General features: G+C 33.9%; 1 protein-coding gene across 1 annotated transcript in view; it reads right to left on the bottom strand.

Moving 5' to 3' along the window:
- SMCHD1 (structural maintenance of chromosomes flexible hinge domain containing 1) overlaps nt 1–27909 on the bottom strand; it is a 143130-nt gene that overhangs the window by 55006 nt on the left and 60215 nt on the right. Inside the window, exons 22-31 of the mRNA XM_028524982.2 lie at nt 26977–27049; nt 24648–24787; nt 23895–24029; nt 21687–21914; nt 11972–12120; nt 10966–11054; nt 9765–9883; nt 6327–6494; nt 1743–1868; nt 80–159 (exon numbers count right to left, since the gene is read on the bottom strand). Of these exons, the coding sequence (XP_028380783.1) occupies nt 80–159; nt 1743–1868; nt 6327–6494; nt 9765–9883; nt 10966–11054; nt 11972–12120; nt 21687–21914; nt 23895–24029; nt 24648–24787; nt 26977–27049 (1307 nt within the window). The remainder of the gene's footprint in view (nt 1–79; nt 160–1742; nt 1869–6326; nt 6495–9764; nt 9884–10965; nt 11055–11971; nt 12121–21686; nt 21915–23894; nt 24030–24647; nt 24788–26976; nt 27050–27909) is intronic.

Genomic DNA, 27909 nt, shown 5'->3' with positions numbered 1-27909 from the left:
AGTTAGCTCTTAACTCCACCAAGTTATAAGGAAAACCAGTCTCTAATAATACTAACAATATTAAACTCTCGGTTCTTACCTAGGGGCATAAACACTGAATACTCCCAAATTAGCCCTGCCCCTTTCATCTGTTTTATGCTGTTGGTTTGAAGGAGTGAGCTAAAAACAAAACAAAATAAAATGGTAATTAGAAAATTCTAGAGAGCAAATTATTTTCCTCTATTACTGTTTAAAAACTTATAGTTGCACACACTTCTGACACCTACAATTTTTTTAATTTCACAAACACCGTACATTCCAAAACTGGGGTTCTACAGCATGGCATGAGAGAAATGAATATAAATACACACACACATACACAAAATGCAAGGCACCGTAATACTATGCCCACTGTTACTTCATCTTTCTCTTTGTTTACTCAAATATGCTCCTAAATCTTGCAATAATACCTTCATTAGTGTTTAACCACACTTTCACTTTCAAGTGATTAAGAATCAGTAGCCACATTTCCTAATCACTGGTTATAAAAAAGACTCTTGGCATTTTGAAAATGCTTCTCTAGAAACTAGAATCACACTCTTGGGGTAGAAAAAGAATCATTTTAACTCTCCTAGAAACAAACATTAAGAACAATACTGAATTGCCCTGGCTGGCGTGGCTGAATTGGTTGGGGCATGGTTCTGTAAACCAAAAGGTCACTGGTTTGATTCCCGGTCAGGACACATGTCTAGGTTGTGGGTTTATTTCCTGGTCAGGGAGCACAGGAGAGGCAACTGATCGATGTTTCTCTTTCTCTCTCTCCCCCTTCTTTCCCTTCTCTCTAAAATCAAAAAGTGTCCTCAGATGAGGGGAAAAAGTAAAACAAAAGTGAATCTGTAAACTGTAGTAGCAGAAAAATCACACTCCTAAACCCTGATATTTACTTAATAGAACCAAAAAAATCAATAGCTATGGTACATGAAGGGAAAAAAAAAAAGCAATAGTTGGTGAGGCAAATATAAGGAGTAAGTGAAATGATCAAGTCCTGACACATTTACCCTCTGGTCCATTCTCTCTCAACTCATTTTTCTCAGAGCATTCCATCTGGGTCCTAAATCCTTGTTGCTAAGCCAGAGAAGCAAATCTATTTCAGGCTGTAGAACAGCAATATCGTAATCTTTCCAACGGGCTTAATATCTCTAACCCTGACTACTTTACTATGAAAACAAGTCCTTGTCTTGGACTTCCTGATGTCCAGCGTTATGTTTGCCTTCAAACATTACAAGGCCATATTCATGCTTGTCTCATACCCTAGAACAAAACCCAGGAAAGTTCTAGCAGCTATGCCCAGGCCCTTGTAGGTAACTCACATGGTATTTTTTGTTTTTTTGTTTTTTGTTTTGCTTCCCCCAGCTTGCAAGTGTCCTCAACAATACCTGTTTCTTAGCCCATACTGCAGATCAGTATATCTGCCCTTCAGTCATAAATTGTCAGTGTTACCTATTCATCCTAATCTGAAATCCAACACTGGTATTAGTACACATGAAATAGTCATAATCAAAGCACATTGCCCCATTACACTACGTGAAGATGTAAACTTTATTTCAAAATATTTATGAAAAAATCTCTAGGTTGATTTAAACTAAGTAATAATAAAAATTATACAGACTGTATTTAAAAGAATGTGACACCTAGGGACATTCATATTAAGAATGAAATCCACTATTTTAAGTGAAAACTATTTAAGGACATTTAAAACCTACCTTTAAATGGTTAGGTTTTATGACATTTATTTTAACCTGTGGTACAGGTGCTGGATTATCCCACTGATCACAAAGTTGAACAATGAGAGGATTCTGTAATTCTCTTCCATTAATCACTGGAATACACTGACACAGATAAAAATACTTTAAGAAGAAATAAAACATGTTGCAAACTATTTGAATACTATTTGTATACTTATAAAATGATCATAAAGTCTCAGTTCTAATCACAAATGGCTTCTTTCATCAATTACAATACTTTTAAAAGTCAATTATACTATCACTAACAATCCTCAAAGTAATGATTACTAATTTGATAAAAGGAAAAACAGCATTTGATATTATTGGCTTCTAACATATTCCTAAAAGTTACATATCAGAATGACTTCAAAGAAAAGAGAAGCTTACATTAGGTTCCCGGATTTAGCATTGGTTGTTTATAGTTTAGCTCCTCTATAAATTTTCAGACTTCTGTCATACTACATGAAGCAGTAATATACTTTTTTAGCCTTTAGTTAAATAGAACTACATTGTGTTATTTGTTTAAAGCATTTCTTGCTTTCCCCTTACTTTATGTAAGGCCTGCATAATTCTGGGAGTTTGCCTGCTGACCTATTAATACTGGATATATCAAAGGAAACACTGTCAAGCAAGAAACCTTTCATACACTAGTTTATCTGTTGTTGTTTTTTAACTCACAAATCAAAAAGGATAATCTGAAACTAGGGACAGGTATGTAAACTCTTCCTAGACCATCTACTCCTTCAGCAGCATAGTTTCATCTAGTACCATGGTCATGTTTATTTTCCTTTAGAAAAAATGTAAGCTATCATACCAAGAGGTGCCCTGCTATACCGTAAGTAAATACCAGAATCTCAACATATCAAAATTAAAATTCTAAAGTTTTAGTAAAAATTCAACAAAAGTAACAGATTTGCAGAATTAGTATTTAAGACTTAACTACTTGCATGGGAAAGCATATTTAAGTTTTTATAGGTATAATGACTTGATATCTGGTATATGTTTTAAAACTCCGACAAAAAAAATTTTAAGTCACTAAGAGAGAACAATGAAAAAACAATGGGCAAAAATCAGTACCTGTTGTAAATATAGCTTCTTTTTACTACTTTGACTTTTATGCATGCTTGAAAATACTATAACATCTTCAGAATTTGAATTATTACATTATTTTTTTAATAAACAAGGACACAGTGATGAATTAAATACTGAAGTACTAAGAATCATATTACTTTGGGTCCTAGTCTTGAGAGGTTCATAGAAATACAGGCCCACATAAAAAGGATAGAAACATTTCAAATAAACAACCTAACCCTACATCTACAACTGGAGTAACAACAAAGACAGCTCAGAGCAAGCAAAAGGAAGGAAATAACTAAGAGCAGAACTGATTGATATAGAGACTAAAGGAACAATTCTAAGGATCAATAAATCCAGGAGCTGGTTCTTTGAAAAAATAAACAACATCAACAAGCCTTTAAGCAGGCTCATCAAGAAAAAAAAAGAGGACCCAAATAAACACAATTAGAAATGAAAGAGGAGAGATTACAACCAATACCACAGAAATACAAAGGATTTTAAGAAATTACTACAAAGAACTATATGCCAAGAAATTTGAAAACCTAAGTGAAATGGGCACATTTCTAGAAAAATGTAACCTCCCAAAACTGAATGAAGAAGCAGAAAGCCTGAATAGACCAATAACAGATGATAAAATCAAAGCAGTAATCAAAAAATTCTCAGCACACAAAAGCCCTGGACCTGATGGAAGAGCTAACCGGTACCCTACAGAGACTTTTCCAAAATATCCAAGAGGATGGAAGACTCCCAAACTCGTTTTATGAAGCCAGCATCATCCTAATCCCCAAACCAGACAAAGACACAACAAAGAAAGAAAACTACAGGCCAATATCACTGATGAACATAGACACTAAAATCCTAAACAAAATATTGGCAAAGGGCATCCAGCAATACATTAAAAAGATCATACACCATGATCAAGTGGGATTCATCCCAGGGATGCAAGGATGGTACAATATTCACAAATTAATACACATAACACATCACAAAAACAAAAGGAAAAATAAAAATCACATGTTCATACAAGAGATGCAGAAAAAGCATTTGATAAAGTATAGCACCCATTTATGATAAAAACACTCAGCAAAGTGGGAACACAGGGAGCATCCCTCAACATAATAAAGGCCATATATGAGAGACCTACAGCCAACATCATACTCAATGGGCAAAAACTAAAAGCTTTCCCACTAAGATCAGGAACAAGACAAGAATGTCCACTTTCCCCACTTCTATTCAACACAGTATTGGAAGTCCCAGCAACACCAATCAGACAAGAAAAAGAAATAAAAGGCATCCAAATTGGAAAGGAGGAAATAAAACTGTCATTGTTTGTAAATGGCACGATAATGTGCATAGAAAACCCTGCAGACTCCACCAAAAAACTACCCAACCTAATAAGTAAATTCAGCAAACAGTGAAATACAAAGTAAATATTCAGAAATTGAAGGCATTTTTGTACACCAACAATGAAATATCAGAAACAGAAATCAGGGAAAAAATCACATTTGCTATAGCAACAAAAAAAAGTACCTAGGAATAAACCTAACCAAGGAGGTAAAGATCTTTACTCAGAAAACTACACAACACTGAAGAAAAAAATTAAGGAAAACACAAATAAATGGAAGCATATACCATGTTCATGGACTGGAAGAATTAACATCAAGAAAATGCCCATACTACCCAAAGCAATTTACACATTCAATGCAATACCTATTAATGTACCAGTGGCTTATTTCACAGACATAGAACAAACACTTCAAAAATTTATATGGAACCATAAACGACCCCAAATAGCTGCTGCCATTTTGAGAAAGAAGAGTAAAGTAGGAGGGATCACAATACCTGACACTAAACTATACTACAAGGCCACTGTAATCAAAACAGCCTGGTACTGGCATAAAAACAGGCACATGGACCAATGGAACAGAACAGAGAGCCCAGAAATAAACCCAAGTCTCTATGGTTAATTAATATTCAACAAAGGGGGCAGAAGCATAAAATGGAGTAAAAACAGCCTCTTCAATAAATGTTGCTGGGAGATCTGGACAGCTACATGCAAAGAAATGAAAATTGACCACCAACTTACACCACACACCAAAATAAACTTAAGATGGATAAAAGACTTAAATATAAGTCATGATACCATAAAAGTCCCAGAGGAGAACATAGGCAGGAAAATCTCAGATATTCCACACAGCAATATTTTCATTGATATGTCCCCTAGAGCAAGGGACATAAAGGAAAAAATAAACAAATGGGATCTCATCAAAATAAAAAAACTTCTGCACAGCTAAAGAAAACAGTAGCAAAATGAAAAGGAAACCAATGGTATGGGAAACATATTTGCCAGTGATACCTCAGACAAGGGTTTAATCTCCAAAATATATAAAGAACTCACACAACTCCACTCCAGGAAGACAAACCACCTAATTAAAAAATGGGCAAAAGACCTGAACAGACATTTCTTCAAGGACATACGGAGAGCCCAGAGACATATGAAAAGATGCTCAGCATCATTAGACATCAGAGAGATGCAAATTAAAACCACAATGAGATACCACCTCACACTGGCTAGAATGGCCATCATAAACAAATCAATAAACAAGTATTAGAGAGGATGTGGAGGAAAAGGGAACCCTAGTGCACTGTTGGTGGGAATGCAGACCAGTGCAGCCACTGTGGAAAACAGTATGGAATTGCCTCAGAAAACTGAAAATGGAACTGCCTTTTGACCCGGCAATTCCACTGTTGGGATTATACCCTAAGAATCCTGAAACACCAATTCAAAAGAACCTATGCACCCCCATTGTTCATAGCAGCACAATTTACAATAGCCAAGTGCTGGAAGCAGCCTACGTGCCCATGAGTAAATGGGTGGACCAAAAAACTGTGGTACATTTACACAGTGGAATAGTACACAGCAGAAAAAAGGAGCTCCTACCCTTTGCGACAGCATGGATGGAACTGGAGAGCATTATGATATGGGAAAAAAGCCAGGCGATGAAAGACAAATATGATCTCACCTATAAGTGGAACCTAATCAGCAAAACAAACAATCAAGCAAAATATGATGAGAGACATTGAAATTAAGAACTCACAGTAACCAGAGAGGAGGGGGGAGGGAAATAACAGGGGAAAGATGGGAAAAGGTTGTCAAAGAACATGTATAAAGGGCCCATGCACAAAGACAAAGGGAGGGTAGGACTGGGACAGGGGAAAGTGGTGGTGGTAAAATGGAGTCAACTGTACTAGAGGTGGGGGTGGCTGGGACAGGGGAAAGTGGTGGTGGTAAAATGGAGTCAACTGTACTGGAACATTAATAAAAAAATGATTAAAAAATTTAAAGAATCACTACTGTGTCCTTTTGTTATTACTATTGTTATTTGTTGTTACTTCAATAACAAAATGTATCTACTTTGTTCCACTGACAAGCTGAAAAAAATAAGCCAGGTTATATTGTTTCTATCAAGTAAAAAAGTTACTTACCTCCTTTACTTCTGGCCAGTCTACAAAGAGAAGTTTAGCTGGTGGCCCAGAAATTAGCTGCACTCGAATAAAGTCAGAAAACTCACGCCAAGTAAAACAAAGATCCTTATTTCCAGGAGGACCTGGCACAAATTTGATGCCTCTTACACTTATACTCTGTGAATTTTCCTAGTGAGGAAAACAAGTACATTGAAAAAAAGACAGGGAGATGTGTTTCTGGGTAAAACAACAGCAAATAACTTGCACATATGTCAATATTGGCATACTATGAATTCTCTCTCCTTCAGTGGAGAAACTGAATTTCTTATTTGTAAGGAAGAGATGTAAAAAATCTGACTATGTCGTTTTACCTTACTGTTTCTAATTTCCCTCATATCTGCACTTAACTGTCTCCTTTTTAAAAAAAGAATATTAGTTGTTCCATTTCTGCCCCATTTATTTCCCTCCACCCTGCACACCCACTCCCACCTGCACTCCCCCGCTTTAGTTCATGTCCATGGGTCGTACATATAGGTTATTGTTAACTGTCTCATTTCTGTTCCCATATAGCCAAGCAGGTGCTTGCCTAATACCCTTTGCACTTGCTCTTTTTCCTCCACTTGTAGCATTCTTTACCAGATATCTACATGGCTTTTCTTTCAGTTCCTGCATATAGCGTATCTTATTCAGAGGGGTCTTCCCTGACTAATCTATATAATGGCACTCTATGCCTTTACCATGCTTTGTTTTTCTTGTCACTCATGTTTCACCTATTGCATGCTCTCCAAATTACAAGGTGATCTCTAAAAAAGGCAGGGACTTTGATTTGTCACTGCTCAATCTCTGGTACTTAGAATACTTAACACGTATTAATGGTAATCAATAAAACAAGGTTGTAATTTTTGGATGTGATTGAATTATATAAACAAATTCCATACTGGCACAAGCACTGTAGTACCTGCATTTTAATAATGACCTTTAATGATTTGATCATCTTAAATTTCCACTAAGGACAAATTCAACAGATTTTAAAAATCAGTATTAAAACTTTATGTTTTCTGTTTGGAAACAAGTGTTTATAGAATATTTTCTGTAAGAAGACATTTCAAAACAATCAACATTAATCTCTCTCTAAATCCCAGTGAGTGCAGACAGTGGGAATTTTTCAATATTTGAAAAACAAATATTTATTAGTAAAATATATTGAAAGTCCAAAAATATGTAAAGTTAACCTAGAAATTCACATTCAATAGTGAAACACCAAAAGCCCTTTTGAAGAAGTGATTTCTTTGTCATGTTGGAAGTTATTCTGATTTTAATTCAAATCTTAAAAATGAGATCTGTATATGCCTTTACAAATTATAGATAAGTACAGAGAAAATTAAACATAGAATTCTTAAAAGCACTCTCTAGGGTCTAATGTTGAAATTATCCAAGTACTTCAGAACAGTAATTTTATGTAGATGTGGAAATGAGAATGATTTTAAGAAACAATGACATATGAAAACGGCTTTTTATTAAAAAAAGTAAAAAGCTCTTTTCTCCCTTCAGAGACTAGGGGGTAGACTATGTTGTTTGAAAGTGAGTCAAGACAGTATATTAGCTGTAAAATGACAAAGGAAGAAAGTCTACTTGGCTAGTGAATATTGAACTATGGGAAGAGAAAGATGGGAGATAATGCTGTCATAAAATACTACTGAGTATTTTGGGCTATACTAAAGTGATGGAGTCTAAATTTATAATGGAAAATGCTAACAGGTCTGATAGATGGCATAAGGTAAAAACTGAAAATAGACAAATGAATTTCGTCAAGTGGAATAGGGCAGAAAAAACTTGCTGAGTGGGGCCTGCCTGGGAATGTGAAAACAGACAATATATACAATCCTCCCAAGGAGTTATACTATAAAAAGAGAGAAACAGGGTAGTAGACTACCTGACAGGGATTCAGAGCCAAAGAAAGTTTTGGGGTGGGTGTTTTCTCGGGGGAGACAGTGTTTTTTAGAGGTTTTATTTATTTTTAGAGAGACGGAAAAGCAAAGACAAAGGAGAGAAATTTCAATGTATGGTTGCCTCTCGTGTGGCCCCTACTAGGGATCTGGCCTGTAACCCAGGCATGTACCCTGACTGGGAATTGAACCAGTGGTTTGCAGGCCGGCATTCAATCCACTGAGCCACACCAGCCGGAGTGGGGGTATTTTTTAAGATGAGAGACATAGCATGTTTATATGCTGATGGGTATCTAATACAACTAAAAATGCAGGGAAACAGATTAGAGTTTAGGACCAGTTAGTGAAAGAATATGGAAGTCTGTGTGTAAAGTGGTAGGAAACAGATGGTTCATTCATAAAAACAGGAGCACAGTTATCTTATTTCATTTACACACATGGAAAAGCTTGATAATTGAAGAACCTGAAGGTCAAAGAGCAAACCTTGTCTTTGTACAATGAACAAAACATCATTAAAAGTTCTTTAGCAATGCTAAGATTTAGTGAAAGTGGTGTTCTGAAGACTTAAAAATAATAGCACAACAGAATAATGGAAATAGAAACTAATTAGGAAGACAACAAAGAAGCTATTCTTATCATTTTTCTGTCAGGTAAAAACTATAATGGAGGCTCTAAAAGGAAGAGAAGTTTTATTTTTATTTTTTTAAATAGAAAGCTAGTTTATTTTTAAAAAAGATTTTAATTTATTTACTTTTAGACAGAGAAGGTAGGAAGAGAAGGGAAACATCCATGTGCAGTTGCCTGTCACATGCCCCTTACTGGGGACCTGGCAGGCAACCCAGACTTATGCCCTGACTGGGAATGAACTGATGACTCTTTGGTTCACAGGCTAGAAGAAGAGTTTCATAAAAGGATTAAATGCTCTAAATGATTTCAGCTTTATTTTGGCCTAAGAGTTCCTCCTCTTTCACTTACTTTGGCCTGGCAGATTTCTTAAAAGGTCGAACTCCCATCATCTCTTTACCTAAAAGCTGTCTTTGATCTCTTCAAATAGAATAAATACATCATGTCTGCTTGTTTCATACTAAAATAATTCCACCAAAATTCTTATTTTTCAAACTAATCTCAATTAACTACATAGTTATAAATTTTCACAATTACAATAATGCACGCTGTGAGCACTAAGAAATTTTATTTAAGTAACTGCATGAAAAACTGCCCTTATATGCATATCAGAGCATTTATGAATGAAATGATGTATGGAATTTGCTTAAAGATGATATGATATAGAGGGAAGTAATGACAATTGAAGCTGAGTGATGGGAACATGGGAATTACACTATTCTATTTTTTGCATATGTTCAAAATTTTTAATCATAACAAGTTTCTGTAATGTTTTATGATTTTTCAATAGAAAGGCTGAAATAAAACTTCAGTTATTTTAGCTTTCCCCAAATTTTGTTATGTGTATAAATGAATGGCATAAGTCAACTGTTATGAAAAGCAGCCATACCTGAAAGGTAGTTTTCAACTGTGAGTTATCAAGTCCATTACCAGCAATTCCCAAGGAAGATAAAGAACTTGGTGAAAATGCTTGAATCTGATTTCCATACTGATCTGTAACTATTACAACTAAAAGGAATGTTTAATTTTAAACTGTTATCTTTTAATAAAAGATACAAATTATCTATAAACACATTTTTATACTTTAGTAAAATTATGCTTAGAAACTCACTCTAACTGTTCTTGTTTGTGTTTTTGAAAAATTCATTACATTGACTTCTCTTATAACTGGTACAAAAATATCAAGAATATACACCAGTATATTTGCATTTATATACTTAAAATAATACTGATGTTAACCAGATTTTTACCATAAAAATCTGAAAAAAATAATTTAGTAATATTCTAGATCAGTGATTTTCAACAAATGCGCCACAACACGCTGGTATGCCACAAGTATTTTTAAAACGTGTCAATATCTGTGTATTTAGTCAGGGTCCCTGACCTCTTTTCTCTTAGACTGTCAAATAAAAACAATGACAACAGCCAACACAACAGTAGCCATCCAGTGTGAATGCCCTGTCTTGAACCATAAATATAAAGGTCATATTAGAGTTGCATCTTACTGGTCACATCACATAATAAGGTTGTATCTGATTGTTCAATTCTTGGTACCAGAAATCCTTATACACAAGTATAGGCATCTGTGTTTTTTTTTTGTTTTGTTTTGTTTTGTTTTAAGTGACTTTGGAGCAAAAATGGTGGGTAATTACTATTAGTATTTTTTTTTGTAAATCAGTAAAAACTATTCCTATTTTTATGTGAGATTGGCAAAATGTGTATTTTTTTGGTGTGCTGCAAAATTTTAGTAATTAGTTTGTGTGTCATGATATAGGTTGAAAATCACTGTTCTAAATATATGAGAAATATAGGAGACATATGCACCACTGATAGATTTACCTTATACTTTTAATATTAGCTATTATAACTTCTAGCAAAAACCAACATTTTCCCAAGAAACTAATTTTGCCAAACTGATTTCAGTTACATCAGCAAAAATAGTGAAAATACTTCAATCTTTTGACAATGGATTTTAAACCAAGAATTGTATATAAACTCAAAAGTTTTCCTTTCAAATTATATATGTCAAAACATGAACATAACTACATATTATGCAAGTATTTTAAAGAAAAAAAGCAAGACATACTAACCTATTTCCCCTTGAAGTTCTTGGCCCATCTGTACTGTTTTTCCTCCTCTTAACTCGCACTTTAGATGTTTAGGTTCATCAGGCAGAGGTCTGAAATTGGTTCCCAATTTAAAAGGTTATAGTCACACCATTAGTTGTAGAAAAGAAATTAAAGTAGCTTCTCTATGCTAAAGATATATATCATTCAGTTTCTAAAACTTAAATACAACTTATGCCTTTATAGAACATCACTATTAACCCAAGAGTAAAGAGAAAAAAAGCTTGCAAAGATAGTAGAGAATACTGTCAGAAAATTATGTGAGTGTTAAATCATAGTATCTATGCTGGATTAAAAAGAAATTATAATGAGAGCACTGAAAGAAAAGACAGTAAGAATACTCACCAAGAGATCTGGCTATGGTGGGAAAGTAGTAGATCTAAAAATTTTACCTCAAATATGGAGCTATTTTAAGTGTTGGAAATAGTATGAAAATGGGTAGAGGAATTAAAAGTGAAGAGGGTAGGTACTGGAAAAAAGGTGGCCAAGGAATTGACAAGCCAGGCTGATAAGTTTTTTAATATATTTATCTGCTTTCCCCTTTTCTATCAGTTCTATATATTGGGTCTGGCTGGACTTAGCTTTGAAAATCATCACTAACTAATGAAAGAAGTTTTCTTTGTGAACAACACATTGACTGATTACATTGTATATTTTATATGTTTCATGTCTGTCATTTTGCAGGTGTTTTCACAGCTGCTTGCACTAGGAGGACTTGGAGGACTTTCTTTAATGAAAGGTCCCATTCTTAGGGATATAGAGGCCAAATTAAACAAAGGGTTACAGTGATATTAAGAAGTAATCATATCTCCAGTGAAACTTTATTACAAAGATAACCTACCATATTTCATAACAATTGTGATACTTTCTACATATAAAAACAATTTTTACATACGTGCATTTGAGAAAAGTATGTTTGTTGTCATATGCTGAATTTTGAAATACTTCCACATATAATATTCACACAAACCTTACTGTAAATGCACTTTCCAAAGACACATGATCATCCTGAAATGAAACCTGGCAATAGCGCATATCTTTTACAGATGTTGGTACTTGTACATCAGGAAGCAGTCCTTGTAGCAAGTGTTCTTTGTTAATCTCAGGAGTCCAATTAACCTAAGAGAAAAATTATACTTAAGAATAAAACACTTAGTCCAATGTCCTCCTACTAACACATCTTCCTGAATGAAGTCTTAAAGTTAAATTATAACCCATTCTCCTTCCTTATGAGGAAAAAGAAAGTCCCTTTATGACCAGAATGATGGTGGATCACGTATTACTATGATAAAAATGTATATTCTTTGTCTTTGCTGTTAATGTTGGCATATCTTTCAATGCAATGAAATAAAAATTCTTAAGTCACTTCTTTAGAGTTTTGCAACAAGATTATCACTGTGATAATTATAGTTTAAAATAATATACACAAAGGTAGACCAAATCACGTGACTGAATCTGAGCAGTAATTTCAAAATTTTTAAGAGAACCTTGTTAATACAGGCTTTGAATGAGATTTTGGGTGGACCTTTTATTCACCAAAATGAGAAAACAGAAATTATGTTTGCATTTCTGATTAGTGATGTTGAGCACCTTCGCAAATGTCTATTGGCCATCTGTGTGTCCACTTTGGAGAAGTGTCTATTCAGGTCCTTTGTCCATTTATTAATTGGATTGTTTGGGTATTTTGGTGTTGAGTTTTTATATAAATTTTGGATATTAACCCCTTGTCAAATATATCATTGTTGAATATGTTCTCCCATTCAGTGGGTTGTCTTTTTCTTTTATTTGTATCTTTCTTAATTTCTTTTTTTAAAATCTTTTTTCTTTTAATTGTTGTCCTAGTACAGTTTTATGCCTTTTATCCCCATCCAAACCCACCTGTCTTTATTTTCTTGGTTTCCTTTGCTGTGCAAAAACTCTTTAGTTTGATGTCCCATTTATTTTTTCTTTTATTTACCTTGTCTGAGGAGATATACTGGAAAAAGTAATGCTATGAATAATGTCTGAGATTTTATCTCCCATGTTTTATTCTAGGACTTTTATGGTTTTGAGTCTAACAATTAAGTTTTTAATCTATTTTGAATTTAGTCTTGTGTGTGATATAAGAAGGTGGTCTAGTTTCATTTTTCTGCATCTCTCTGTCCAATTTTCCCAAAATAGTTCATTGAATACACTGTCTTTAGCCCACTGTATGTGTTTACTTCTTCATCAAATATTGGCTATAAAGGCATGGGTTTATTTCTGGGCTATTTTGTTCCACTGATCTATGTAAGATGGAACAGTTTTTATGTAAATACCCTGCTCTTTTTGTTACTATGACCTTATATTTTGGTTTGATATTAGGTAGTGTGATTCCTCCACCTTTGTTCTTCTTTCTCAAGATCACTGTGGGTCTTCTTGGTTCCATAGAAATTTTTGAAATACTTGTTCCTGTTCTGTGAAATACATCATAGTATCTTGATATTAAATGCAATGAATCTATAGATTGCATTGGGGAGCATGGACACCTGAGTGATGTTAATTCTTCCTGTCCATAAACACAGCATGTGCTTCCACTTATTTCTATCTTCTTAAATTTCTTCCTTCAGTTTCTTGTAATTTTCTGAGTATAGGTTTTTTAAATCCTTTTTTTTTTTAAATGTACCACCCATTTTTTATTGTTGTTCAAGAACAGTTTTCTGCCTTTCCCCCCAAAACCTCCCTACCACCCCAGACCTCCCCACCTCCTTCCCCTGTTTCCATCCCCCTTGTTATTGCCCATGTGTCCTTTATAATTGTTCCTGTATACCCATCATCCTTTTCCCTCATTATCCCCTCCTGTCTCCTCTCCGGGACTGTTCTCAATTTCAATGTCTTTTATTATATTTGGCTTGCTTGTTCATTTTGTTGATTAGGTTACAGCTAAAGGTGAGATCATATGGTATTTGTCTTTCATCACCTGGCTTATTTCACTTAGCATAATTCTATCCAGTTCCATCCATGCTGTTACAAAGGGTAGGAAGAAGTTTCTTCATGCTGAGTAAAATTCCATTGTGCAAATGTACCATTGTTTTTTGATCCAGGTTTTTTAAATCCTTGGTTAAAGTTTTTTCCTAGGTATTTTATTCTTTTTGAGGCATTTGTGAATGGGACTATTTTCTTAATTTCCCCTTCTGATAGTTCACTATAGACATTTAAAAATGCAACTGATTCCTGGATACTAATTTTGTATCCTGCTACTTATTTCATTTATCAGTGCTAGTAGTTTCTTGGTGGAATCTTTAGGGTTCTCTATGTACAGTATCATGTTCTCTGCAAATAATGATAGTTTCACTTCTTCCTTTCTAATTTGGATGCCATTTCTTCTTCTTATCTTATTGTTGTGGTTAGGATTTCCAGTACTATGTTGAATAAGAGGTAAAAGCAGACATCTCTGTCTTGTTCCTGATCTTAAGGGCAACACTTGTAGTTTTTGCCCATTGAGTATAATGCTGGTAGTGGGTTTATAATATATGGCCTTTATTATGTTTAGGTAAGTTCCCACTTTGCTGAGAGTTTTTTATATATGGGTGCTGGATTTTATCAAATGCCTTTTCTGCATCTACCAATGTGTTCATGTGGTTTTTATTCTTCATTTTATGTTGTTTATCGTATTTATTGATTTGTGAATGTTATAGCACCCTTGCATTTCCAGAATTAAATTCCAATTGATCAAGGTGTATATCTTTTGATGTATGCTGTATTTGGTTTGCTAATATTTTGTTGACTGTAGCATCTATGTTCATCAGGGATACTGGCCTATAATTTTCTTTCTTTGTAGTCTCTTTATCTGGTTTTGGAATTAGGATAATGTTGGCCTCATAAAATCAGCTTGAAGGTCTTCCATCCTCTTGAATTTTTTGGAATAATTTCAGAAAGAGAAGTATTACTTCTCTGAATGTTGGTAAAATTAATCTGTGAAGCCATCTGGTCCAGAGCCTTTGTTTGTTGGGAGTTTTTTGATTACTGCTTCAATTTCTCTAGGTGTAATCTATCTATTCAGATTCTCTGATTCTTTCTGATTCAGTTCTAGAAGATTGTAAGTGTCTAGGATTTATCCATTATGTCCAGGTTTCCAATTACTTGGCATATAGTTGTACCTAATATTTTCTTACAATCCTTTGTATCTCTTTGGTGTCAGTGGTTATTTCTCCTCTTTCATTTCTTTTTTTAAATTTTAACCATTGTTCAAGTACAGTTTTCTATCCTTTACTCCCATCCCAGTCCACCCACCCATCCCTCCCCACCTCCCTCTCATTTCCACCCAACCTAGTTTTTGTACATGTGTCTTTATATTTGTTCCTGTATACCCTTGCCCTTTCCCCCTGAAAAATTCCCTCCCCTCTTTCATCTGGTCACTGTCAGCCTGTTGCCTATTTCAGTGTCTTAGGTTATATTTTGCTTGTTTGTTTTGTTGTTTAGGTTCCTGTTAAAGGTAAGATCATATGGTATTTGTCTTTCACTGCCTGGCTTATTTTGCTTAGCATAATGCTTTCCAGTTCCATCCATACTGTCACAAAGGGTAGGAGCTCCTTCCTTCTTTCTGCTGCATAGAATTCCTCTTTCATTTCTGATTGTATTTGGGCTCTATCAATTTTTTCTTGATGAGTCTGGTCCAAGGTTTGTCATTCTGGTTTATCTTTTCACAGAACCAACTGCTGAATTCATTAATCTCGTGTATTGCTTTTTAGATTCTCATTTATACCTGTTCTGATCTCTATTATGTCCTTTCTTCTACTCACATTGGGCTTTGTTTGTTGTTCTTTTTCAAGTTCCTTTAGGTGTAAAGTTAGATTGTTTATTTGAGCTTTATCTTGTTTCTCAAGATACACCTGTAAATGCTATGAATTTTCCTCTTAAGGTTGCTTTCACTGTGTCCCACAGATTTTGGGTTGTTGTATTCTCATTTTCATTTGTTTCAAGGTGTTTTTTAACTTCTTTTTTGATGTCATTGTTAACCTATTCACTGTTTAATAAAAAGTTATTTAGCTTCCATATCTCTGTGTATTTTTCAGTTTTCTTCTTATGATTGATATCTAGTGTCATATTAATGTCAAAGAAGATGCTGATATGATTTCAGTCTTCTTAAACTTACTGAGACTTGTTTTGTGTCCTAATGTGTGGTCTACCCTAGAAAATGTTCCATGTGCACTTGAAAGGACTATATCCTACTGTTTTGGGGTGAAATACTTTGAAGATATAAATTAAATACATTTAATCTAGTGTGTAATTTAAGGCCTCTGTCTCCTTGATTTTCTGTCTTAAAGATCTATCCACTGAAGTCAATGGGGTGTTAACATCCTCTCCAGTGATTGTATTTGACTATCTCTCCCTTTATGTCCATCAACATTTGCTTTACATATTTAGGTGCTCCTATGCTGGGTACGTAAATGATTACCAGGGTTATATCCTCTTGTTAGATTGTTCCCTTTATCATTATGTAGTATCCTTATTTGTTTCTTACTACAGCCTTAGTATTAAAGTCTATTTTGTCAGATACAGGTATTGCTACCCCAGCTTTTTCCCCTTTCCATATGCATGAGGTATCTTTCTCCATCGCTTCACTTTGAGTTCGGGTGTATCTTTTGTTCTGAGGTAGGTACCCACATATATATGGGTCTTGTTTTCAAATCCATTCAGTTACCATATGTCTTTTGACTGCAGCATTTAAGCCTTTATATTTAAAGTGATTAACGATAGCTATATATATTTATTGCCATGTTATTTAACTATTTTCCTCTGTTATTTCCTTTTCCTTTCTCTTCTTCTTAATGAAACCCCTTTAACATATATTGCAATACTGGTTTAGTGGGAACAAATTCCTTTAGCTTTTTCTTGTCTGAGAAGCTCTTTATTTTTCCATCAATTTTTAAAAAAGATTTCGTTTATTTTTAGAGAGAGGGGAAGGGAGGGAGAAAGAAAGAGAGAAACATCAGTGTATGGTTGCCTGTTACATGTCCTATACTGGGGACCTGGCCTGCAACGCAGGCATGTGCCCTGATTGAGACTCGAACAACTGGTGATGCTTTGATTCACAGGCCAGGATTCAATCCATTTGAGCTACACCAGCCAGGGCTATTTCTCCTTCAGTTTTAAATGATAGCCTTGCTGGGTTAAGTAGCCTTGGCTGTAGGTCCTTGCTTTTTATCACCTTGAATATTTCAAGCCAATCCCTTTCAGTCTGAAATGTTTTTGTTGAGAAATCAAGTGACAGTCTTAAGAGAGATCCCTTGTAGGTAACTACAGTCATTGCTCAGTACTTGTTGGCCTCAGAACTTGTCAATCCCTATATTAGTCAAATTCTGATGAGAAAAAAAATGTTCCAGCACTTGATGTTTGCTCGGGACTTATCACATTTGCTAGAACTTTTATGAGCCATGATACCATCCTGCAAGAGAAAATGCTTCATCGTTCTGTACCCATTGGTTTCAGCACCCGTCATGACTTCCAAAATGAATTAACAACACTGTAACTGCTTTTCTCTTGCTGCTTTTAAGATTCTTTCCTTGTCTTTAAGCTCTGCCATGTGTTCTGGTGTGGGCCTCTTTGGGTCCATCTTGTTTGAGACTTAGCACTTGCTAGATGTTTGTCTTTCTTCCACCAGGTTGGAAAATTTTCAGTAATCATCTCTTCAAATAGGTTCTCCATCCCTTGCTCACTCTCTTCTCCCTCTGGTAACCCCTTGTGAATGATATTACACTTTATGTTGTCCCAAAGGTCCCTTAAACTCCCCTGTTTTAAAAAATTCTTTTTTCTTTTTGGTCTGTTTGGCTTTTTTTTTTTTTACCTTGTTTTCCAAATTACTGATTTGATCCTCTGCTTCATCTAACCTGTTTATTCCTTCCAGTGTTTTATTTCATATACTGCATTCTTTATTTCTGACTTGTCCTTTTTTAATGGTTTGTATGTCTTTTTTCATGTTGTTGAGCATCCTTATAATCATTACTTGGAACTCTGTATCTAATAAATTGCTTGCCTCCATTTCACTTTGTTCTTCTTTTGGAGAATTCTCTTGTTCTTTCATTTGGGGCCTGTTTCTTTGTCTTCTCATTTTGGCTGCCTCTTTGTGTTTGTTCTTATGTATTAAGTAGATCTGCAAAGACTATAGTGCAAACCTATGGCAGATGCTGCCTGTGACTGGCCGTGGGCAACACGTTTGGAGCTATCAGTGATCCACAGCTTGTGACTCCTTCTTACAGGCCCAGCTGTGTGCAGAAAGAACGAAGCTCCAGACATAGGCCAGCTTTTATCAGCACAGGGCCTGGGGGCTAAAGTCCTAAAGCTCCCAGAAATCCACCTCCATATGCAGGCTTTCTGTTAGTCTTATTCATGAAAGTGCCTCCAGTTGTACTCCTCAGTAGCTGAGCTTAAGCTCCACAGGGTGGGGCTCTTGCTTTTTCCCAGGCTAATGCCAAAAGGAGAGTGGTCTGCCAGAGAAAGATGGCTTCCACAGTATGAGGAATAACTGAACACAAGGATCCTGGTGACTGACACTTCAGATCTGTCTTCGAAGCCACCAACCCTAGACTCTCCTCATGTGGCTCTGACTGCTCTGCCTTTCCTCTGCAGGAGCCCAGGGTAAATGGCTACAAATGATATTTTGTGAGCTGGCCCTTAAAGCAGCTTTTTGTCTCTTGCCATCTCTCCCTGGTAGACAGAAACCCCACTGATTTTCACGGCCTGATGTTATTTGGGTTCCTTTCCAGGTTCTGGTGCTCCAGCCTAGGAATGAAGACCCCACACTTCTCAGGGGGAAACCCCACCAGACTGCTGGAACTTCAGCTGCTGCCCACAGAAGCTCAGCCAGTCCTCTCATGCCTCACCACATTTTACCAGTCTCATTCTGGTAATGTAAGTCCTTGGTTGTAAGGCTTCTCTTTAGCTAGTGCTCAGCTGGTTATTCAGGATGAATTTTTTATAATTTAGCTGTGATTCCAGTTTGATCCTGTGAGGAGAGTTTAGTGTAGCTTCCCCTTACTCCTCCATCTTGGGTCTCCCCTTAACCCATTCTTAAATGCTTTTCGCTATAGTTTAATTTTGCATTTTTTGTATTCCATATTTTAATTTGTTACTGGATCCACATTTTAAAACAGATTATCCCAATCTAGCCTCCTTTTAAACTTCCAATCCTTTCTATTTCTGATATTTTTAGTTGAACTTCCTCTCTGCTTTTAGTCTTTGACCACTGTCATTCTTAAATCATTGCTTTTCTAATATTTTCATCCCAGTTTATACCATTCTAATGTTCTTAGTCACCTTTTTATTTTTTAAACCATCTTTCACTCTTATTTATTCTTTACTGTACTTTTTTTTAAACAACAGAAAAAAGCAAGAGTTACATAAAAATGTTGCTATCCTTTCAATAAATTTTCTGTTCAGTTTTGGATTCATTTTCCTAAATATTAGAGAATTCCCTAAAATACACAAAACCTCTTTAAAGAAAATATATTTAATTTAAGCCCTGGCTGGCGTAGCTCAGTGGATTGAACGTGGGCTGGGAACCAAAGTATCCCAGGTTCGATTCCCAGCCAGGGTACATTCCTGGGTTGCAGGCCATAACCCCCAGCAACCGCACATTGATGTCTCTCTTTCTCTTTCTCTTTCTCTTTCTCTCTCTCTCTCTCTCTCTCTCCCCCCCCCCCCCCCCCCCCCTCCCTCCCCTCTCTAAAAATAAATAAAATCTTAAAAAAAAGAAAATATATTTAATTTAATAAAATATTTGATATTTTTTATTAACATCAAAGAGGTGAATGTTTTAAAATCTTTGGAACTCAAGAAACACATAACTACTAGATTTGAGGCAAAATGTGTCAAATGCAGGCCACAAGCTCAGAGAATAGCAAAAAGAAAGTTATATACAGGAAGTGGCTCTCCAGTCAATGTTTCTTCTTAATTTCAATAAGAAAGGGGGTAAGGAGGAAGGGTCATCTGTAACAGTATAAACAATAGAATAAAAAAAGAAAAAGAAAAAAGAAGAAGAAATAGGATGTGGAACCAGTTTAGAAGTCAGGTTCCTGGCACCATTTTTAAACCACTCAATTTCAAATCTGCTAATATACAACAGATGAAAATGATTTGTGCCCCCCTTTCAGGATTATTTCTCTCCCAATCCTCTCTTCCCTCATTAATGAGAGAAAACAAACTGATTATAACAACAGTTATTCCAAATAAGATTTTAAAACTAAGATCCGGTTAAACGATTCTTTCAAAATGTCAGATCCTACATTTGGAGACTCAAAATAACTATAGGATATGACAGTACAAAAAAGTAAATTGTATACCCTATCTCACAAATAGCAAGTGTCCAAATTTTTAGTTTATTGGAATCCATAACATAAGGGTCCACAGATGTTGGCTTTCCAGAGACTGGGGGTGGGGGCGTGTTTATCTCTGCCTTAAAGAAAACTGGAGTTTTAGAAAATTAATTCCTCACACGAAATTTGAGGAGTTTTTTCCTCTATGAATGTCAAGGAGGAAAGTATAGTTTGTTCTGTTATAATAATTGGTTTGAAACTGCAAATTTGTTTGAATGAAATTCAAATAATAGGGAAAAATTTGAGTATGAAACAAATTTTACTTTACAATAGTTGAACACACAAAACTGTACCCAGTTGAACCAAGCCATGCAGGAACATACAATATATCTCAAACACCTAACATCTAGCTATTTATGCATACTGAGCCACATGTTCACATCTAGTGGCATTTCTACCACCTCATGGTAGTTCACAAGTTGCAACACATCCTTCACCCACTTCCAAAAGTAAGCTGATGTATTTTTATGGCGTTCATGGCCTTCTTAATCAATTAAAAGGTTACTGCTACTGTTTTGGGTACTGTTTTATTAATTTCCTATATTTATTTTTAAATGGGTGACTGATGAGGTTTGAATATTATAATTCCCTTTTTCCCCATATGCCCTGTGATTTTTATTGCGCTATTTTACATAGTACAATGATTTTTAGGAATTTACATGTTTCATTATAGCTGAACTGACTGTACTTTTAAAAAAGCAAGCATAAATTGTCCACTATCCTTTCAATCAAGAATGCTAGAGCAATGTACTTTATGTGAAAACAATCTAATCATTTTGATTTGGTTTTCTGTTACATGAGAAGTTTCAACATATAGAGTTACCCTATCTAGGTACAAATTACACATTAAAATGACAGCAGATTGGCAAGAACCACCTAAACCTACTGAGAACCAACCAAACTCTTTTCTAAGGCTAATGTTTTTAGCAAGTGGTATACCAATTTCAAATGGCCAAATCGGGACTCTATAATTAACAATACTATTTCATTTTTTACCTTTACCAGACCTTTTATTTACTGTCTTCAGAATAGCTATAAATAGAATGCTTTGGTAAGATGGTGACCTTGATTGTGGATACAGAAATACAAGTGGTCAAGCAGTGACAACTAAGCAACATGCCAAAGACTGGAATTTGGTTTAAGTGTCAAAATCATTTGTCACAAATGAATCATTCATGTTCCAATTTAGTACTAGTAAAAAATTATTATTTAGCCTGGAATTTTAAAAAATAGTATTATTTCTCTGTGATATAGTTCTTCATAGAGGTTCCCTATGAAAAGTCTCATTCAGAGTTTTCTAAGCATAAAATACACAAAATCTTTAAAAATAACTAATTTGTTTGAGATACTTACTTTAATTTTCTCTGCTAAAGCTGAAGTTACATGGATTTCTCTTTCTCCTTCATCATACATTTGAAAAATGAGATTACGCATAACATCGCCTGCTATCCAATTAACCTCGTCCTGATGTTTGATCTGGATTGCCTTTTGTCCTTCCACACTGAATATCTGTAATCTCGCAACATGGCTACTGGGAAGCAACTTAATAGTTTTCTCCACAGGTGCCACATCTTTACAACTCTAGGAAGAGAGGGAAACCAATATAACTGAGTGACATCTATACTTTTTGAAAACATGGTTTTTGGCTTTAAAGGTAAATGTTTTATTACACTGGTGAAAAATTTATTCCAATATTATAGAAGATCATCATATATACTGTAAACATTCATAGGTTTTATATTTAATAGTGTACTACACTATTAATAATTCCATATTTTATACCACTAAGTTATAAAGATAGTGACCACTTTAAGACCAAAAAATTGGCATGTTTGGACTTAAAAGGAATCCCTCCCTTTTATTTGTAAATTTACTTAAAAATTCCCCAAACTTTTAAAATTTTAATCACATGACATGAATGTGGTGACTAACATTCATTAATAAGAATAAAGGTGTAAAAAATCCAAAACTTTCCATAATATTAGGGTCAAATAATTGCTGTAAAGTACATTATTTAATGGTATTAAGGTTACACTAATGCTTTTTCTTTTTTTCTATTTTTTTAATTTTAATCATTGTTCAAGTACAGTTTTCTCCCTTACACTAATGCTTTTTCAATTCATTATACATTGAGGTTAAGTGGACAAGTTTGCTTATAGCTAGATAAAGACTCTAAACATCTTGAAGACTGAGTTGGCATATTTATAATTTATTATGGGCACATCTGTGTTCCACAGATCAGTACAGATGAGCTGGGTTAACCTGTATAAATTGATTTTAGGCATATAAGATTAAATATTACATCATTATTTCATAATCTAGGAATATTGTGTTCCACAAAATAAACAAAATTCAAAATAAGCCTAAACCTAAAACACCCCTACACTCTTCCTTAGCACATGCCTCTTTCCTCTTCAGTTACAGTCATTTCTATAGAAGTCCATCCGCATAAATGACATATTCAAAATTCCTACTTCAATGAGTATCAGATAAATAATCCACCCTCCACCATGTACATAAACTATTTGCCTGACTCAAACTCAAGAGTCAATACCCTTGGATACCATTTTCTAACTGCATATTAAATGATATACTTTGGTCTTTGTCTTAACTGACCTGGATTCTCAGGTCTTCTCTATGTTGCTGCCCTGTATTATTTACATAATACCTAATAATTTGTTACTTTTGCTTCCAAGCCCAGATTCTTCCCTAAATCTAAATATTTTCTTCCTGGTCTTTTGCACAATAGTATGCTCAAAATATTTTGGCTATATTATTAAAATGGGAAAATGCATAACAAATATCTGAAGATTATCAAAAACAACTAGTTTGAAAAAATAATTAGAATAAAGTCATCTCATTCTAATTACAAACAATAAAAGCTGTCTTTTACCCTTTTGAGACTCCAGATGTTATTTGATATATAATTAAGTAGGAAAACAGTCAACTGGAATTAGGTTATTCCCCATCTACTATCAACTACAAAGAAATCACATTTAAGTATTTTACTTAAGTAGTTGTTATCCATTCAGAAACCTTAGGGGATCAACTGTTTATATCCCACTGGCTTCACCTTCAGCCATGATGTATATCCAATAAAAAGTGTCCTACTGCCATATTAACATATAAATCTATATGAAAATACTAAATAAAAACCATTGTTTATTTTTTAAATTATACATACAAATTAAATGCTTATAGTTCTTCAGTGGTAGTTTAAGTGGAAATACTTACCAAACTATCTAAGAAACAAGTATAAACTATAAAAAAAACTGACCCAGAAATATCAAATTTTTACATAAGAACAAATCAATTTTAGGAATATGTAAATCAATGTTTCAGATATAAAATATTTCATCAAGAAAATTACTAATATTTGATATAAAATGTTAAATTATTCACTATACCACATCATGACGCCTCTTTTCCCCTTTGGCTAAAAGAAATGCAAATACCTCATTTTTAAAAGTCAAATAATATTACAGAATTTATTATAATCCTCTTAAAGAGTATTTGTATGAAGAGTCAATATAATTCCAATGAATAACAATAACAACTTACAGGTATTTCAATTTTAGCTTTAAGCGTCTGGTCTTTTTTGATATTTTGAACCTGAATTGCAGATCCTGATAAAATACTGGTTCCGGAACTACTGCAATCCACAGTGTAGAGAGGAAGGTTAGGAGCACCTGAAAACTATTAGATGCATAAAAAATAAAGTAAAACTTCATTAATGTAACTGATTATTATGAAATAATGGTTATTTAAATTTTTAAGTACTTCACTACAGCTATTTCTGGCTATAAGTTAGAGAATTCTAAGCAGAATTCACTAATCCTCTTGCAAATTTCTGAATGAAAAGAGTTCATTTTCTGTACTTTTAAGTAAAATTTATCTGTTTTGGAAGAAAATCTAACTTCCTCAACAACTTTCTTTTCTACTTTATAAACTATTGGAGTTTCCCTTTCCTTTTTGTGGTTTTAGTCATCTTCATTTATCCATCTATCCCCAATCCTGAAGGACATTTCCACCACTCTATTCATAAATTAAATACTTCATCTGAAATGAGGTGCGAGGAATCTTTAGTTCATAACTTCTTTATGAAACTTGGCATAGCTGGCATCTTTACTGGCTTAGGGGTCCTGAAAACTATTGGCAATGAGATATCTCACAAATTTCTCCATGGAATAATTGTTAAAGACCTAGATAATATAGAAGGCTTACTATAAAGCAGCTGAAAGACATAGTCATTTCCATTTACTACAATGGGACTCAAAATAAAATCTACATACTTTTTATCTTACAACAGCTTACCTTACAATGAACAACCAATTTTGGTTGTGCTGTTATGTTGTCTGATTCATCCAAAACTTCTACCTGAAATGGGAAAGCTGTTCCATTTTCTATAACTAAAATTTCAGAATCAGGTTTCACTTTCAATCGATGAGGGGGACCTACAAAGAAATTAAATAATGAAATACAGATTCAAGTTTGTAAGACTGAAATACTAAAATAGCAAAAGAAACAATTTTTAATATTTCAAGTTTTAATATTTTATAAATAATGCTGAGAAAAAAAACTAAGGAATATCCATGTTTTATCATTTCTGATCCCCAAATGCATAGATTCTGTATATGATCAGGGTTGTCTCAATTATGTCAAAATGTTTGATGTCTACACTTAGTTTTATGTAAAAAGCTACAACACAATGATAACTCACGCTAGAAATCACGTATTTATGTAAAGTCTTTAGAAGATCCAGGAAAAAAGTGTTCAAGAAGAAAAGTAAAAGTTTATTAAACTACTTTTTTATTTACTAACTTGAACTTTATACAAGGACTGATTTCTCAGGAATGTGTAACTAGATGTCTGTTTTGTGTAATAATGTTTAAAAGATCAGTTCATGTAATGATATAATCAGACAATTTGTTAGATTGCCCACTATTTTACTATCATATGCAAATTGCAATGCAAGCTTCCTCTAAGATTAAAAAAAGAGGGTTTACACTTCTGCAACAAGATGGCTTGATGTGCTTTATAAACGCTAATATTTTAAAATTCAACTTATGTTTAATGCTGGTAGTGTAAGTACACAAAGAAAAACAGTTACTAGAAATACTTTACTTTATAATACTATTAGTTTATATTTTACTATATGCCAGGCAATATGTTAAGTTTTTATTAAGTACTATTCTCATATAACCCTCACAATGATCTTAATAAAGAAGTTAATATTACTGTTCCCATTTTATAGATGAGTAAACTGAGATCCAAAGAGATAAAGTATCTTGTCAAATGGCTAGTGAGCAGCAGACTCAAGTTTAAGTTTTGGTTTAAAATTTGAAACCTGTTGATCACTAATCACTATACTGTGCTACTTCCTACTTTATCACTTTCCCTCTCAAATTCCAAAAAAATATCAAAACCATTCGATTACTAAGAATTTCACTACTCTAATACATATTTCTAGCCAACCTCTAAAATAATAGCATAAGAATTTATTAATATGTAGTGATTTTTAATTATACTTTTAATTATACTTTTAATATGCCAATTTTTACACCTTATCAATTCATGCTTGAAGGAAATTTTTGAAAAAAAATAGCTAATAAGTTTCTTTTCACTTAAAACCGGTACAAAAGATCATATATGGATAAAGATGTAGCCATAGTACTGTTAATATCAGAGCTGAAACTTACATCCCAAGCAGTGTTCTAGGCATTTTACAAGCTCATGCAGTTCTCACTTTGAGCAATACTGTGTTAATAATTCATGCACACTAGAACTGTGTCCTCCATTTAATTACCACAGAACTGTACAAAGTGAGGATTGCCTATGTTAATTCATTTAATCCTCACAACTCTGAAAATAAATATTCTTATTTTACACATGAAGAAACTGACACATAGACCTTTACCTATCTCATTAATGTCAGCTTAGATTCAAATGCAAAAGGACTGAGTCTATAATATACTCCTTGAAGCTCTAAAATAGACCACCTCTCAAATTAGTATTTTTCTACCCAGTGTAACTTTAATGTAACTTCATTTTCAAATTGGTGTCATTATCAAATTAACAACATAAATAGATGAGAAACCTTCTTAAAATACGAAATAATTTTCTTCTTATAAGAAACATGAAATAAAAAAAGGTAAAGGACTGATCTAGTCCTAATATAAGTCTAATAAGTATAGCCCTAAAAATAGTTCCCAAATACATTTTCAATATTCACTTTTTTCTCCCAAGGTTATTTTTATAACTTCACTAATGTTTTCCTGTTTCTTTTTTTAAAAGATTTTATTAATTTATTTTTAAAGAGGGAAGGGAGGGAGAAAGAGAGAGAAAAACATCAATGTGCGGTTACTGGGGGCCGTAGCCTGCAACCCAGGCATGTGCCCTGACTGGGAATTGAACCTGCCACGCTTGGGTTCGCAGCCTGTGCTCAATCCACTGAACTACGCCAGCCAGGGCTTCCTGTTTCTTAATTGGCCATTTCTGTCAGTGCTATGTTATACATTTATATGTATTTTCAAAACTTACACCATAATCAAACCCAAAGATACTTCACCTTTATATTTGTATCATACATTACCATAAGAATTTTATTTAAAAGGTAAGTATTAGGTATATTTCTTAAAATTACCTGGTAGTAATCTAATTTTCAAAATCTGCGAGTCTTCTTTTAAACCCGGAAGAATAACCTTCAGATTAAAATTCTGTAGAAATAAATTAATCAAGTCCAAGTATTATGCAAATACTGAAGTATTTTATTACCTCAATTTTGATTCGTTTTGCTTTTTATTTTCATACCATTAACAAAAGCTACTTAGCAATTCTGTAATTGACTGAGATTATATACATGTATGTAAGGGATGGAGGTAAAAATATTGACATTGCTTCTTTACAGACAACAGTTTCTTCAGATTTATAAGGCATAACCATGAATGATGACCAAAATCAAGATGGACATTATAAAAAATATGGGAAAATAGTCAAGTGAAAAAAAATCTAAAAATCTCCAAATACAACATAGTATACTGGATTAGATCCAGGAATAGGGGAAAAAAAACACACTAGTGAAACAAATTGAAAAAAATGTAAATATAGTCCATGGTGTTGTTGAATATAGTGTATCAATGTTCACTTCTTAGTGTGGATAAATATAGGATGGTTATATAAGATGTTCATAAAGGAAGCTGGGTGAAGAGTGTATGTGAACTCTGTGTACTATGTTTCTAACTTCTATAAACATAATGTTATTCCAAAATAAAAAGTTTTTTTACAATCTAGAAATGTTTTTGGTTAAGTTTATCTCATAATTTGAAAACTTACCATGAATTCAAATTCTTAGTTCGAGAAAATCTGAATTCAAAAAGATGTACAAAACTTTATCTTTGATTTGATTATATACTGAAGTACAGTAAATAGTACTTAAATTCATATGTTCTATTTTAAACATCATTTTGAGAGGAAAAAATTTAAATAATATATTGAAGGTAATGATACAGTGAAAAAAGGTAAGATTACTTAATTTATTATCCATAGTGTTTCCTTTAGTCATATAAATCTATTAGTT

Source organism: Phyllostomus discolor, chromosome 9, assembly GCF_004126475.2.
Source record: "Phyllostomus discolor isolate MPI-MPIP mPhyDis1 chromosome 9, mPhyDis1.pri.v3, whole genome shotgun sequence".
In the NCBI taxonomy this organism is placed as follows: Eukaryota; Metazoa; Chordata; class Mammalia; order Chiroptera; family Phyllostomidae; genus Phyllostomus; species Phyllostomus discolor.
Note: the sequence above shows the minus strand (reverse complement) of the source record. Positions and strands in the feature narration are given on the sequence as shown.